This window comes from Lutra lutra, chromosome 11 (genome assembly GCF_902655055.1).
Source record: "Lutra lutra chromosome 11, mLutLut1.2, whole genome shotgun sequence".
Taxonomy (NCBI): domain Eukaryota; kingdom Metazoa; phylum Chordata; class Mammalia; order Carnivora; family Mustelidae; genus Lutra; species Lutra lutra.
This window is the reverse complement of record NC_062288.1, coordinates 20,706,900-20,722,823: the sequence shown is the minus strand read 5'-3', so window position 1 is coordinate 20,722,823 and position 15,924 is coordinate 20,706,900. Positions and strand designations below refer to the sequence as shown.

Sequence of the window (15,924 nt, the reverse complement as noted above, 5' to 3'; positions counted from 1 at the left end):
CGCCTGGGTGGCTCAGTGGGTTAAGTCTCTGCCTTCCGCTCAGGTCAAGATCCTGGGATCGAGCCCCGAATCAGGCTCTCTGCTCAGTGGGGAGCCTGCTTCCCCCTCTCTCTCTGCCTGCCTCTCTGCCTACTTGTGATCTCTCTGTCAAATAAATAAAAATTAAAAAAAAAAAAAAACAGGATATCCTAAAGCCAGACAGATATGAAAAATGATTAAGTTGAAATTCTGATGAGGAGCAGGGTATTTACAAGGTTTTGAGATACTTCCCCACAACAAGGAGAAAAGAAATACTATCTTAATCAAATGATCAAAGTGAACATTACCAGTTATAAAATAAAATGAAATCCTGTAACACCTGACAAGATGCAATGAGAAGAAAGCATCATTTCTGTGATATTTCTGTCAGATGCATAACCTGAATTTGACCATAAGCAAACAAAATGAAAGGTGATTCCACAAAACAACTGGCCTGTAATCTTCAAAGGTCTCAAGATCATGAAAGCTGAAAACTGAACAACTACTCCAAATGAAAGTTCAAGAAACATAGCAACTAAATGCAGTATGTTGTTCTCAATTGGATTCTTTTGCTCTCAAGTACATCATTGTGACAAGTGGCAAATCCTGAATAGGGTCTGAGGATCAGATTGGACCAATGAGCCCATTTTCTCGTTTTGATGGCTGTACTGTAGTTATGTGGGAGAATGCCATTCTAAGATACATACACTAAAGTATTTGGGGTCACGGGGCATCAGGTTACAAATAATCTCAGATGATTAGGGGGAAAAAAGAGGAAAAATTCTTTTTATTGTACCTGCAACTTTTGGTAAATTAGAAACTGCTTCCAAAAATTTTTTTAAAGATTTTATTTATTTGGCAGAGAGAGAGAGAGCAAGAGAGAGCACAGCAGAGGGAAAGGCAGAGGAAAAGGGAGAAGCAGGCTCCCCGCTGAGCAGGGAGCAGGATGTGGGTCTCAATCCCAGAACCCTGAGATCATAACCAAAGTCAAAGGCAGACACTTTAACTGACAAAGCTACTCAGGTGCCCCATAAATGCTTCCAAAAATTTTTAAATAACTTTTAAAACTATCCAATACTTTATCTTGTAAATACTATATCTAATAAAATAATGAGAGCAAACTATTAACATGTCAGTACCAATGAATGTGGTTGTGATACAAAAAGAATTCTTAATTATTCAAGGCCAAAAGTAAAGGTACCCTAGGAAGGCCCAACTGGGAAAGCTAGCTAAATACTGTTTCTTGCTTACTCTTTTGTCTAAAGATGACTATGGGACCACTCAAGATATGCCATAGCTTCATTTAACATGGATGAGTATCTCAAAATGTCGAGCAAAAGTAGACAGATAAAAAAAGAATGCATACTGTATGTTTCCCTTTAGATAAAAGTTCAAGAACAGGCAAAACTAACCTTTTTTTTTTTTTTTTTTTTCAAAACTAACCTTTAATGTTAGAAGCAAAGATAGTGATTATCTCTGAAGAGGGAAGAAGAGGTAGGAACAGGGAGGAAGCATGAAGTGGGCTCCTTGGATGTTAGTAATTTTCTACTTGACTTGGATTATATTTACACAGCTGTTTTCATTTTGTGATAATTCACTGTGGTGCATATGTATGGTTTATGTGCTTTTCTCTTTTTTTTAAAGTAGGCTCCACACCCAGTGTGGAGCCCAATGTGGAGCTTGAACTCATGACTCTGAGATCAAGACCTAAGCTGAAATCAAGAGTCCAATGCTTAACCAACTGAGCACCACCCAGGTACCTCTTGTGTTTTTCTATATGTATGCTACACTTTGATCAAAAAAATCAAGAAGAAAGTAAAAGAAAAACAAACCTAGCTAGGTTATTTCTCCTAATTAAAGACTGTGCCTCCCCGTTAAGAACATTTCACCAAAAAGTAGCTCTTTTCTATGTGGAAAAGACATCCTCGTTGATAAATCAAACAGTATAAAGACATAAAACAATGGTGAAGGACACCCACTCACCCAGCCATCTGTCAAACCAAACCTGGCCATCAAAAGAATAATAGCTGTTCTGCCAGATCAACCTTCAAACTTATATTCTTTAATATATGACTTTAACATATGATGCAAACCTAAAGCAGTTTTGGTTAACAGTCTCCATACCCAAGCCATAGTTTATGATCTTGGAATTAGTAAGATTACAATGTATTTTTAAGTCCATGAACATTTGCTCAGCAGCGGGAAAGAGAACTAAAATTAACTGATCCCTTTCAGCTATCAGGCATTTAACATGTGCTCCCCACCCCCCCTTTTTTTAACTTACAAAATTCCTCTGGGGCAGATAATATACCTGCTTAACAGAAGAGAAAACTCAAGTTCAAAAAGGTTAAGTAACTTGCCAAGAACATAGCTGGTAAATGATACATCTTACGTTTCTTCATCTATAAATGAAAATTCATGATAATGCCTTCCTTCACAGGGTTTTTGTAAGAATTGAGTCGATATTGGTAAAAGGATTAGAACAGTGGCCAGTAGACAGAAAGTACTCAATAAAACTGGCTATTATTTAAGAGGTAGTTGTAACATAGTGCTTATGAACATATGCTCTGGAGCCAGACCTCATGATTCTTTATTTGCAAAATTTTATGATCTCATTCATTTTAGTTCTCAGGGACCATTTTTCCCTAATACAATCGTACTGTAAAAATAAAGAAAAAATAACCAGTATATATAGAAACACATTGGTGTGTACTGTCTTTTGAGTCAACTGAGAGCTAGTGGACAGATCTGTAACCATTTTCAGAACTGTGACAATCTCTTCCTCATCAAAAAAAAAAAAAAAAAAGATTGAAAAATACATGAGAGAATTTGAGATTTGAGAGTTTCATGACTGTTTGAAGTAGAAATTACATTAGGTTGGTCAGCTGCATGTGAGACAAGTAAGTTACGGGCAAGGCAGAAGACTGTACTCTGAGCAGCTTCTCTGTGCCAGCTCCCTTTGCCATCTTATGACCCAGAACCTACCTCTTCCCATGCTCTAAACATCCATTGGATGAGTTATCTAGTACCCTGCTCAAAGATAAGCTGCTATTTCCTAGGCAGTGCTGGGTCCTGGCTACATAAAGACCAACTGTATTAGTTCATTCGAATAATTTACAAAAAGTAAATGATCCCCCCAGAAATTATTTGTACTTTAAAAGAATATTTATTCAAATAACTTACTGTTATCACTAATATCACCTAACATATTTTTATATAAGTACTTTAATAGAGAGTATTTCATTTTATCCTCATAAAAATCATCCGAGGTAAGTACTCTTGGCTGCCCCCCCCACTTTAGAAATGAGGAAATTGAAGTACATAAAACTATATACAGAGCTTGTAAGTGGCAGAGCTAAGGTATTTTAATATTAAGTCCTCTGCTCATTCTACCATATATACATATGATATATATGTATATATACATATATGTGTATGTGTATATATGTATATACATATATGGGGTGTGTGTGTGTATATATATATATATATGTATATATATTCTACCATATATACATATGGTACATGGTATATATACATCATATATACCATGTATATTGAATATACAGATATTCAATTATCCGGCATCCACTTCTTAGTCACTATGTCACAGTTCACCACAGGCACATGGCCAAACAATAACAAAACCTGGCACCAGAAATTTGGAATTGCACTCTAAAAGATTACTAAGCTCTGCCTAACCAGTTAATTTTTCTGAGTAATTTCTAAGAAAATTATGATATTTAAGAAGAAAAAAGTTTAAAATACAATAAACTTAATGTGTAACAGATTTGTTTTAAAAGGACCATGCAAAAACTTTTAGAAAATAAATCATTCTGTGTTTGGCACTCACAAATGAATATAAAAATAACTTCTTCAATTGACCCTTTTATTTTTTTTTTTTAAAGATTTTTATTTATTTATTTATTTGACAGAGAGAGAGATCACAAGTAGACGGAGAGGCAGGCAGAGAAAGAGAGAGAGGGAAGCAGGCTTCTCGCTGAGCAGAGAGCCCGATGTGGGACTCGATCCCAGGACCCTGAGATCATGACCTGAGCCGAAGGCAGCGGCTTAACCCACTGAGCCACCCAGGCGCCCCCAACTGACCCTTTTACAAGTTATAATTACTATTTTTAAAAATATCATAAAGATAGAGAAGACAAATCTAAATGAATATTCTAGGTAGTACTTTACTTTCTCCTATCTTGGGCTACCTACAGATCTAGCCTCCAAAAAATAGTACTTAAAGAAATAAGTTGTAAAGCAAACTTAAAAGTGCATATGTAGAAAAGATGCCTAAAAAGGATCCTTTCCAAGTAATTTATTAAACTTTCAATAACTATGCTACTTACAAACTTTGAAATAAACAATAGCATCCACTTGAAAGAAAGCATCTTTGTTACCCTATGTTCCACATATGGAGGAAAACAAGAATACTGTTATTTTCCTTCCTGTGCTTACAGATAATTTCTTAGATATATTAGCATTACTAGTAGTAGTAAAAGCTTAAACCACACTTTAAGCTTCAAATTTATGAACATGATGTAACAACAACAATAACAAAACTATAATCTCATCCCTAAATATTTTCTCAGAAAAACCTAAAGGACTAAAAAAGGACTATATAAAATAGAGGACTATAAAAAGTATCATATTTAAATATATATTTTCTTCTACACTTTCTTTAGAAATAGTTCCCCAAACACTTCTTTATTCTTACACTTTATGATCTACTTTGAAATAGCTGCAGGCACAGATTCCCACAGGATTCAAGGACATCAGTGGTTAAGTTGTGGCAACTGCAGGTTACTTACTAGGCGAGATGTGTTCCCCCTGACTTTACCTCATGCAGGGACCGTGTACTGACCCCTCTCCTCTCTGTAAGCCCCTCTGTTGTCACTTCCTTTGGGCACCAGGGATTCAAGACATTCAATTGCTGGAGAGATGTCAGTGACAAGCCTGAACTAAAACAGCTTGTCTCTTGTTTTTTCCCTACTCAGATGATATTTGCTATCTACATCTAAATCAGAAGAAGCCTAAAATCTAAAACTTAGAAAAACATACTAAATGTTAACACAATTTTAAATGGTCACCTTCTTCTACATTCTGTCTCAAACACATACTGAATCCCTGGATGAAAAGAGTAAAACAAAGAAAATGTGCTAAAATCTATAGAATCTGTTCCTTTTAAACAAACTGTTTTCCAGGGGCACCTGGGTGGCTCAGTCGGTTAAGCATCTGCCTTCAGCTCAGGTCATGATCCCAGGGTCCTGGGTAGGCTGCTTGCCCCTCCCCCTGCTCATGTTCTCTCTCTCTCAAATAATTGAATAGAATCTTAAAAAAAAAAAAAAAAGTAACTGCTTCCCAGCCTTAGATATATTATCACTTTCTTACATGTAGACAAAATCTTAGTATAAATGGAAGGTTTCTAAAAGGGAAACCAGACACTCTTGCCTCCTTCCCTTCCCATTCAATTAAAAAATAGATCAAAGAAAAATTAAAGTAAATATGATTTCTTTAGTGAAATATAAATAGCTTTACTACTCTTTTAAATAATCTTTTAAGTAATCATTTACATAAATATTAAAAGCAATCCTTTATATTAAGATAACTAAAGGTGAATAGCTCATGAAAGACCTGTAGTTAAGGCTTCTGACTATCCTGACTATTCTTAAGTTCATATGGATGCCAGACTCCTGTTGCTACATACACAAAACCTGAGAGAAATGTTACAAAAAATTAAAAAACATAAAATTATTTATTAAGCTTTTATACCTTCTATTTCTCTTCACTTTGATTTTAATGAAGTTTTACATTTTCTGCAATTAGAAAAAGAGAAAGAAGGAAACAAAAACACTCCTAAGGAAGAGTGAGAAGACATAACTAAAAATGAATGAAGGTTTTCTGGTCAGACTGAAGTTTGTACTAAGGAAGAGACTACCACATACTATGTTAGCCTCAAAAGGCCATATCCAAATTTCTAGAATAAATTTTCAGCTGCTAGCCTACCTCACACCATTTCTATGTGGAAAAATATTAAAAGATGTACCTTTTCTTTTTTTAATTTATATTTTTTTAAGATTTTATTTATTTGTTTGACAGAGAGAGAGAGAGAGAGAGATCATAAGTAGGCAGAGCAGCAGGCAGAGAGAGAAGGAGAAGCAGGCTCCCTGCTGAGCAGATTGCCTGATTCACGGCTTGATCCCAGGACCCTGAGATTATGACCTGAGCCGAAGGTAGAGGCTTAACCCACTGAGCCACCCAGGTGCCCCTTTTTCTTTTCTTTTTTTTTTTTTTTTAAAGTAAAAAGCTCACTCACCAGATGTCTGAGCTCTTTCAAATCTCGGCAGACAGTGTAGAAAACTCCAAGAAGAATATTAATGTAAGCAGCATAGAAATCAGCTGAATACTCTGGAGGATGATCATGTGACAGTATCTTTTGAAGGTTCCCTGTTCAAAGGACACACATGAACTTAAGGATTAACCCAACACCCCAGAAGTTATATCTTCCAGGATTTTATAACAAGGGTATAAAACAATAAATATACAGGCCCGGCAATTATTAAGGAATAAGAAACCTGTTACAAGATTAGAAAAGTAACACAACTTTTGAAACTGAAGTAAAAAAATTACAGATCTAATGTTCTAAAAACATTACTAAAAATTGCTTAAGACAAATATTAAATAATGACATCTAAATAAAAACTCAAGAACCTCTACAGGCAAAATCAGTATCAAGGATGAAAAAAGCATATATATCCTATTAATTTTTCTGCCTAATAAGTAAACTAACTAGAAAAAGCAAGGAGGGGTACTACATAAATGACCACCAAACTGGAAAATGCTCTTCATTTTCTGAAAAATAAAAAGAATTCCTAAGTTTTTACGAAAATCGTCATCTTTACTTCATCATTTCCCCTTTTATAAATCATGTTTTCTTCCTAAAGCTTTGGTTATCTTTACTGAATTTCTCTTCTACCTTAAACTCTTCATATAATATCACAGGTTTGGAATCCTAAACTTTATTTTATCCTGCTGGAAATATCATACTGTAGAAACACAGTTAAAATTAAAAGAGAAACAATCACCCAGTATTCAAAAATCAATGACTCGAAATCAATGAGTCATTCATTCCTTACTGCAATTCCCTCTGGTTCCCTGGTGCAATGGTCTCTTTAGACTCCTTCGTTAGGAGTTCTTTACCAGTTTCACAGGTTCAGGATTTTTGCAATACTTCCAAGCAAAAACTCTTAGAGGATGTTCTGATCAAGTCAATTTCCTTTTGTCTAAGATTCCCTTTAAGAGGTGAGTTATTTTCACCATGGATACTATGCCATTTACCATCAGCTCCTGAATCTACCACTGTCTCATTCCTCACCGATATAGTTATACCAAGACTGAACAATACATATGGCCTATCACTGGATATATATTAAGAGAAACTTATAGGGGCGCCTGGGTGGCTCAGTGGGTTTAAGGCCTCTGCCTTCGGCTCAGGTCATGGTCCCAGGGTCCTGGGATCGAGCCCCGCATCGGGCTCTCTGCTCAGTGGGGAGCCTGCTTCCCTTCCTCTCTCTCTGCCTGCCTCTCTGCCTACCTGTGATCTCTGTCAAATACATAAATAAAATCTTTAAAAAAAAAAGAGAGAGAAACTTATATATAGTTATATACCAAGGCCTCTTTTTGAGAGGGCTGATGACTGAAAAAAAAAAAAAAATCCTAGCGCATTTCAAAGCCCAGGCACATGCCTGGAATATTATCCTGAACAGATTCTGTATGGGAGGCTGTTACTAGATCTGCATCTTTTATATCACAACCACTAAATAAAAAACACAAAGTCCAACTTAGCTTTGGAGTCCATGTAAATAGCCCTGAAAGAGTCAGATAAATCTTTAAAAAATTTAAGTGCTTCCTAGAAAAATGTCCAATATACAACAAAAAACAGAGTATCTATTATTCAATCAAAAATTACTAAATACATAAAGTAGCATAATGAATACCATAATAGATAAAATTAGTCAATAGAAACAAATCCAAAATGAAAGAGGTCATGGAAATCAACAGACAAGGACATTAAAACAACTATTATAAACATACTCATAAGGTCAAAACTACTAGGGAAAACAAAAGCATAGTAGGATCTGTAATGATAAATTCCACTGGATGGGATTAATGGCAGGTTAGACACAGAAAAAAAAAAAAAGTCAGTGAACTTAAAGACAGAGAGAAAGAACTATCCCTGATAACACACAGAGAAGAAAGATATAAAATTTAAATAAGTAAACAGATTCAATGAGACAATATCATATGGTCTAACATAACATGTAATGAAGTCCCAGGAAAAGGCAAGGAAAAGGGGCACAGGAAACAAAGATAAAATATTTGAAGAAATAAAGGGCTGAAAATTTTCCAAAGTTGCTAAAACTATACAATCCATACATCCAAGAAGCTCAAGCCAGATAAACAATAAAAGATTTTTTTATTAAAAAATTAAAAAGCCCAAATAATAATTTAATATGGGTTTATAACAGGGGCACCTGGGTGGCTCAGTCAGTTAAGTGTCCAACTCTTCATTTCAGCTCAGGTCATGATCTCAGGGTCATGAGTTCAAGCCCTAAATTGGGCTCTGTGCTCGGCACATAGTCTGCTTGAGATTCTCTCCCTCTCCTTTTGCCACCCCCTTTCTCTCTCAAATAAAATCTTTTTAAAAAATATGTGGTTTATAATAAATGTAAAAGTAAAACACGGGACAAATACAGCACAAAGGTTGGGAGACGGCAAACTATAAGTCACTGAGGTATTTAGATTATTTATTGGAGCATAACTTTTCCTGAATGATACAATAACTAAACCAAACCAAAAAGCTGATGAAGTACATTGTAAATCCACCAGGGTTAAAGAAAAAAATGCTTTACCAAAAGAAGAGTAGTCTGCATGTGGTAGAGATCAGAAACAAGAATTCCAAACTGGGCCCCCAGTGGTCACTGCTAAGAGAGTGGGGATCCTGAACATGAAATACCATATTCTTATAGATGGTGTTATGTATCAAGTTATGATTGGATGACATTAGCCACTAAGATTATCCCTTTACTCTGGTTCCATGCTTACCTAACTACAATTTGGTTTATCAATTAATGTTTCCTTTTTGAATGCCTTTCTATGGGATTATTGTGTTTTGTTTTTTTAAAAAATCTTGGTATGTAGAAGGCCCTGAATTAAATCATCAGATTAAACGTGGCTCCATTATTATATACTTTTCAAAAACCTAGTAGTCTATACTCTCTGAAACTGGCAAGATCACTTTTATTATTTAAATATGTCCCCAAATTTTCTCCATCTACGATGCTTTGTATCTTTACTTTCTAAAATTTTAAATCAATTCTACAATTATATCATACTGTAATGCCACTAATATATAGAAAATCAGCTTTTAAAAAAAATAATTGCCTTAAATTCTAAATAGTTTTTCAGTACTTAAACCCTAAATGGGTCATGAAAAAAGTTAACTCTAAACAGTGATGACAAAGGTACAAAGGAATTTTTTTAATGAGATCCTTTGATTTATTCCTTTTCTTCCTACCCTTTTCTCTTCTTCCTATTTTGCAATTTTCATGGATGAGAAGCTATTGAAAATAAGGGCTCCCTTCATCTATTTTAGGTACCTTTCTTCTATTTCAGTTAATTGGCTAACGCAAGGTGTCATTTGATTACTCTTCCTGTGTAAATACGCAAAAATGTGTTTATCCTCACAATGAATGTTTACAGCTGATTAGTTCAGAGGGCTAGTGTTAATGAGGCCAAAGTCAAGGAATGCATTTTTTCATAGCCTGCTAACCATTTTAGGCTTCACACTTAAACTCTGAATCAGAAGCATCGTATTTGTATAGTGATAACACAATATTCAGCAACACAAAAGGCTCCAGTGTTCTTCCAAAGACAAAAATAATCAAGATCTACGAAATTTAAATATTAAATACATTTAACATTAAAATGTTAAACATAAATGTTAAATACACACACAAAACACCACTGTAAAATCAATCAATCAATTTAAAATCAAACCAAAAAAAAAAATAAGAAACACAAGGCCTAATAATTGGTACTATAAGATGAACACTAATGAAAAATAAAATGAGGGGCGCCTGGGTGGCTTGGTGGGTTAAAGCCTCTGCCTTTGGCTCAGGTCATGATTCCAGGGTCCTGGAATGGAGCCCCACATCCGGCTCTCTGCTCAGCAGGGAGCCTGCTTCCCTTTCTCTCTCTCTGCCTGCCTCTCTGCCTACTTGTGATCTCTGTCAAATAAATAAAAAAATCTTAAAAAAAAATAAATAAATGAGATTTACAAAGTTAAAAGATACATACATAACACAAATAAATGGTAAATAAAAACTTCCATACAATTTAAATGTGCTTTGCCAACCCAGTCTGGCTCTTACCTGTATGGATGTCAACATCACAATATATACATCTTACTATACTCACTAAAAAATATGAAAATACACCATTAGCACAAATATGTGAAGAATATTCATTCAAAAAATTTTAGTAACTATATGAGAATAACCCCTCACAGTTCCAAAATAAAACCTCTGTAACTGCAGATACATAACATTTTGAGATTGGCAGCAAATCTGAAGAAATTAAGACATCAAAGTATTTCATTTGAATATACTAGCTTAATCTTTCAAACAACAAAAATTATTTTAGTGAATATCATTTGTCAAAATGAAGTTTTAAAATTTACCTATGCTATAATCAGGGAAATACAAGACAAATGGCTCAAAGCACCCAGTATTTGGACGAAACTTTTCCCAAACAATTTCACTGAGAAACAGAACAGTCACATTTCTGTCAGTCTGTAAAAGAAAGAGAAATAAAAGTAACTCTGCATTTAAAAATCTTAATCAGAGCAACAATTTCATTTGAATTTTTCTTTCAAATAAACCCAGGAAAGTTACAAACATATAACAAGTTATTTGCATATTAATAAGCCTTATTTATAAAACCTAATCAAGGAGCTCATCCACTTGCAAATTTTCATACATAATTACTTAGAATTTCCATAAAACTTTCAGGTTCACTGACATTTCGGTTATCCATGAATGCTAGGACAGTCAGACAGTTTATTTTACAGAAATTAAGAAACACATTTGCTTAATAATTAAGACAAGATCCTTTTATGGGACTTTTCAAAGAAATCATTAACTTTCAATCAAACAAAAAAATGTACATCTCTCATCACTAAAATAGCTACAGGAACCCAGAGAGGAAATAAGAAAAATAGATATGCTGTACTTATAACCAATATTAGGAAACTTTTTTAAAGACTATTTTCACACTAACTAGTCAACATGTTGAGTATACATTAAAAATGTTAAATACACACACAAAACACCACTATAAAGTTAACAGTCATCTTCTGAGCTATATTTGGAAAGTATTATCAGTATACCAAAATGAACACTTCAGAAAACAAGCTCAACATGTATACTGTCCTACAGAGTGGCCGCAAATGCCTTATGATGCCAATTCAAATTTGTCTGTAGACACACCTCTGCATTTTCAACACAGATTTTAATTTTTCCCCACTTTTTTATTATTAACATATAATGTATTATTTGCTTCAGGGGTACAGGTCTGTGATTCATCAGTCTTACACAATACACAGCACATACCCACATTTTTTTTGACATCTCCCAAGGTGACAGAACAGACATGATAGCTGTTTTGTTTGTAGCTATTCTTAGGATCCAAACATGTAAATTACACTACACTTTGATGGTGATTTACTATTTATTAATTCCTAACTTATATGTAATCTTATGTTTCAATTTTCATTACTTAAAAAAACATTCTTTGGGGGCGCCTGGGTGGCTCAGTGGGTTAAGCCTCTGCCTTCAGCTCAGGTCATGATCTCAGGGTCCTGGGATCGAGTCCCGTATCGGGCTCTCTGCTTGGCAGGGAGCCTGCCTCCTCCTCTCTCTCTACCTGCCTCTCTGCCTACTTGTGATCTCGTTCTGTCAAATAAATAAATAAAAATCTTTAAAAAAAAAAACACAACATTCTTTGGGTAAAAAGACAGCTGAGTTCAATATATTAGTAATTCCACAAAAATCTAGCTTCTTTATGAAAAAGAGGAAGAGATTTTTTACTTTCAAATGCTTTTTGTCTCCTTGAATTTATTTCTATAGGGATAAAGAAGTATGTTCTAAATACAATCTTGAACTTATTAAACTCAACAACCAAAGAACAAATAATCCAATCAAGAAATGGGCAGAAGACATGAACAGACAGTTCTGCAAAGAAGACATCCAAAAGGCCAACAGATACATGAAAAAGTGCTCAACATCACTCAGCATTAGGAAAATACAAATTCAAATCACAGTGAGATACCACCTTACACCAGTCAGAATGGCTAAAATTAGCCAGTCAGGAAAAAACAGATGTTGGCGAGGATGCGGAGACAGGGGAACCCTCCTACACTCTGGAGGGAACCCAAGCTCGAGCAGCCACTCTGGAAAACAGCATGGAGGTTCCTCAAAATGTTGAAAATAGAGCTACCTTATGACCCAGCAATCACACTACTGGGTATTTACCCTAAAGACACAAATGTAGTGATCTGAAGGGGCAAGTGTACCCCAGTGTTTATAGCAACAATGTCCACAATAGCCAAACTATGGAAAGAGCCTAGATGTCCATCAACAGATGAAGAGATAAAGAAGATGAGGGGTGTGTGTGTGTGTGTGTGTGTATAAAATGAAATACTATGCAGTCATCAAAAAAAGAAATCTTGCCATTTGCAACGATGTGGATGGAACTAGAGGGTATTATGCTAAGGGAAATAAGTCAATCAGAGAAAGACAATTACCTTACGATCTGTCTGATATGAGGAATTTGAGAGGCAGGGCAGGGGGTCATGGAGATAGGGAGAGAAAAATGAAACAAGATGGGATCAGGAGGGAGACAAACCATAAGAGACTCTTAAACTCAAGAAACAAACTGAGGGTTGCTGGGGAGTGAGGGAAAGGGATAGGGTGGCTGGGTTATGGACACTGGGGAGGGTACGTGCTATGGCCAGTGCTGTGAATTGCATAAGACTGATGATTCACAGACCTGTACCCCTGAAGCAAATAATACATTACATGTTAATAAAAAAAATAAAATCTTGATCAGACAGTATTGATCATTTATAAGCATTTGATAAAATCAGTTCAAAAATAGGTATAAAAAAAGAGAAGATATTTATCTGAAAGAATTTTAAGTTGGTACTGTTCTTATCTGATCTTACCTTCAATATACAATGATACTTATCAAATAAATATTAATCAAATATTTAATTCATTTTAATCAAATAAATATTTTTTAATCAAATAAATATTTACTATAAAAAACAAGAAATGCTGGGGTGCCTGGGTGGCTCAGCCAGTTAAGCCTCTGACTTCAGCTCAGGTCATAATCTCAGGTCCTGGGATCAAGCCCTGAGCCCTGCCCCGTGTTGGGCTCCCCACTCAGTGGAGAGCCTGCTTCTCTCTGTCCCGCTATCCCTCCCCTAACTCATGCACACAGGAGCATGCACTCTCTCTCCTTCAAATAACTAAATCTTTTTTTTTTTAAGATTTTATTAATTTATTTGACATAAAGAGAGAGACGGCGAGAGAAGGAACACAAGCAAGGGGAGTGGGAAAGGGAGAAGCAGGGTTCCCGCTGAGCAGGGAACCCGATGTGGGGCTCAATCCTAAGACCCTGGAATCTTGACCCGAGCCAAAGGCTGACACTTAATGACTGAGCCACCAGGCGCCCCTCAAATAAGCAAAATCTTAAAAAAAAAAAACACAGAAAAAAACCATGAAATGCCTTTATTGGATTTCTCTTAAATGAAATACATTTTTAAAAATCAAGCAATTTAAAATCAAAACAATTCTCTTTTCTGGTAGAGTTGAGATTACTATGAATCTTTTCATTTTCTTCAGTTCCATAATTACAACTAAAAAAAAAGTGAAAAGCCTAACCACTATGAAGGGACACATGATCACCATTACTAGGCATGAGGGGGAAAAAGTGAGGTAAGCTTTAGTGGAAGAGCAAGAGGACAGCAAGAATGTACTCTGACACCAGACAGAGAATCCTAGAGCAATGGGTATGAAGGTATGTGGATGAAGGTATGCACAAAAAAAATACAAATGCAACACAAGAACACAAAACAAGAGGGATGTCTGGGTGGCTCAGTCGGTTAAGCATCTGACTCTTGGTTCTGGCTCAGGTCAAGATCTCAGGAGTCCTGAGACAGGACTGAGACTCCACCTCCATGCTCAGCAGGGAGTCTGCTTCAAGATTCTCTCCCTTTGCCTCTGTCCCCCGCGCATGAGCACACACACATGCAGTGCATGCTCTCTCTAAAATCAATAAATCTAAAAAAAAAGAGAGAGAAAACGAAAAAAGAAATGAAGAAGGAGGCACCTACCCTAAGAAGATGGGTTCCTGGCCTCAGTGGTAAAATGCCAAGAGTAGCAAAGACTAGACTATGTGAGGAAATTTCCAAGACGGCTACCAAGAGCTATAACCATCTTTCCTCCTGTTCTCTCACAGCTCACCCCTGCCCAATACTATTACTAAAAGTGAATTTTAGGAATTGACCTTAGGCACACAATGATTTCAACAGCACTTGGAAAGCCTCTGTGAACTTCTAAAAGTTTCTCAAATTTCAATAATATGTTCAGTAAATGTTAACTTTTTCAAAGGTGGAAATGCTATAAGAACTGTCTCTCCAAATATTAATTTTCTTTATAATATTACTTAATACTTAACACAGACATAAACCTAGTTTTATAACTAGGTAGGTATAAATTATGCTCAAAGTACTTATAGGATTATAAAACAAAAACAAAAGTAAGCCTGTAAGTTAAATATAAAACTATAAAATTTTAAATTAACAGTAACTGAATATGATTAACAATACTGTTTTGATCAAACTAAATATTTGCTCACTTGTGATTACGGTACAAATAGGAAATAGCCACAGTTCTTTTGAGTTTAGCATTCCTATACCAATTGGTATTGGCGAACAATGAATTCTCTCTCCAGTTATCTTTATTCAAACTTCTGCAAAACCCTGATTTGCCATATTACTATTATTTGGCTTTGACCTGACACATATGCATATTAAATCCATCCCTACTCTTTTCTCATTAGTCCATGGCAATTAGAGTAGTATTAATACTATTCAGTGCCAACACAATTATAAATTGAAATACAAAGCCAGTTTTGACACTGACTGGCCATGAGGTAGAACTCCAGAGACCCAGAACGGACATACCATTCTTTTTCTAGATTACTGAAAATTAATTACTGAAAAATTACTGAATAAAATAATTTTTATAATAAAAATTTTTATAATAAAAAAAAATTACTGAAAAGAAAGTCTGAGGTTTAAGCCCCCACCATTTACTCCAGCAAACACCTAAAACCTTTAAAGAAAGCAGGATTACTCACTTCACAATTAGAAATAAAAAGCAAAAATAAAGAATGTTACCAAGTCACAAACTGCTTTTACTTAGGAAAAATTGCTCAACAACATTCGTAATAGAGAAATACAAATTAAAATTATGTTAAGGTTCATTTCTCTTCTAATTGACAAAATGATAAAATTTGACAAAGACAATCTCATAGGGTGAAAAGACTCTCATACATAACTTACCAGTTCTTGTAATCTAAGAAACCCAGGCAAAAGATTTGCTTCCATATCTCTTAGATATTCTGCTTTATCTAGAACCTTAAAAAAAAGTGTCAAAATCAATTTACAAAGCTTTCTACGAAATGTTAACATTATATAATGCACAATTCAAGGCTTGCATTTTCCATGTTAAAAAGAAAAATTGTAACCTGTGAATTAATTTTTAACTGGTATTT

At 35.1% G+C, this 15,924-nt stretch overlaps 1 protein-coding gene across 4 annotated transcripts in view; it reads right to left on the bottom strand.

The window, feature by feature from the left end:
* The window catches only part of ORC5 (origin recognition complex subunit 5), a 92,345-nt gene that overhangs the window by 62,831 nt on the left and 13,590 nt on the right, over positions 1-15,924 (bottom strand). For all 4 annotated transcript variants that reach the window (XM_047694830.1, XM_047694828.1, XM_047694831.1 and 1 more), the window contains exons 4-6: positions 15,713-15,787; positions 10,763-10,874; positions 6,338-6,468 (exon numbers count right to left, since the gene is read on the bottom strand). In XM_047694830.1, coding sequence (XP_047550786.1) covers positions 6,338-6,468; positions 10,763-10,874; positions 15,713-15,787 — 318 coding nt within the window. The remainder of the gene's footprint in view (positions 1-6,337; positions 6,469-10,762; positions 10,875-15,712; positions 15,788-15,924) is intronic.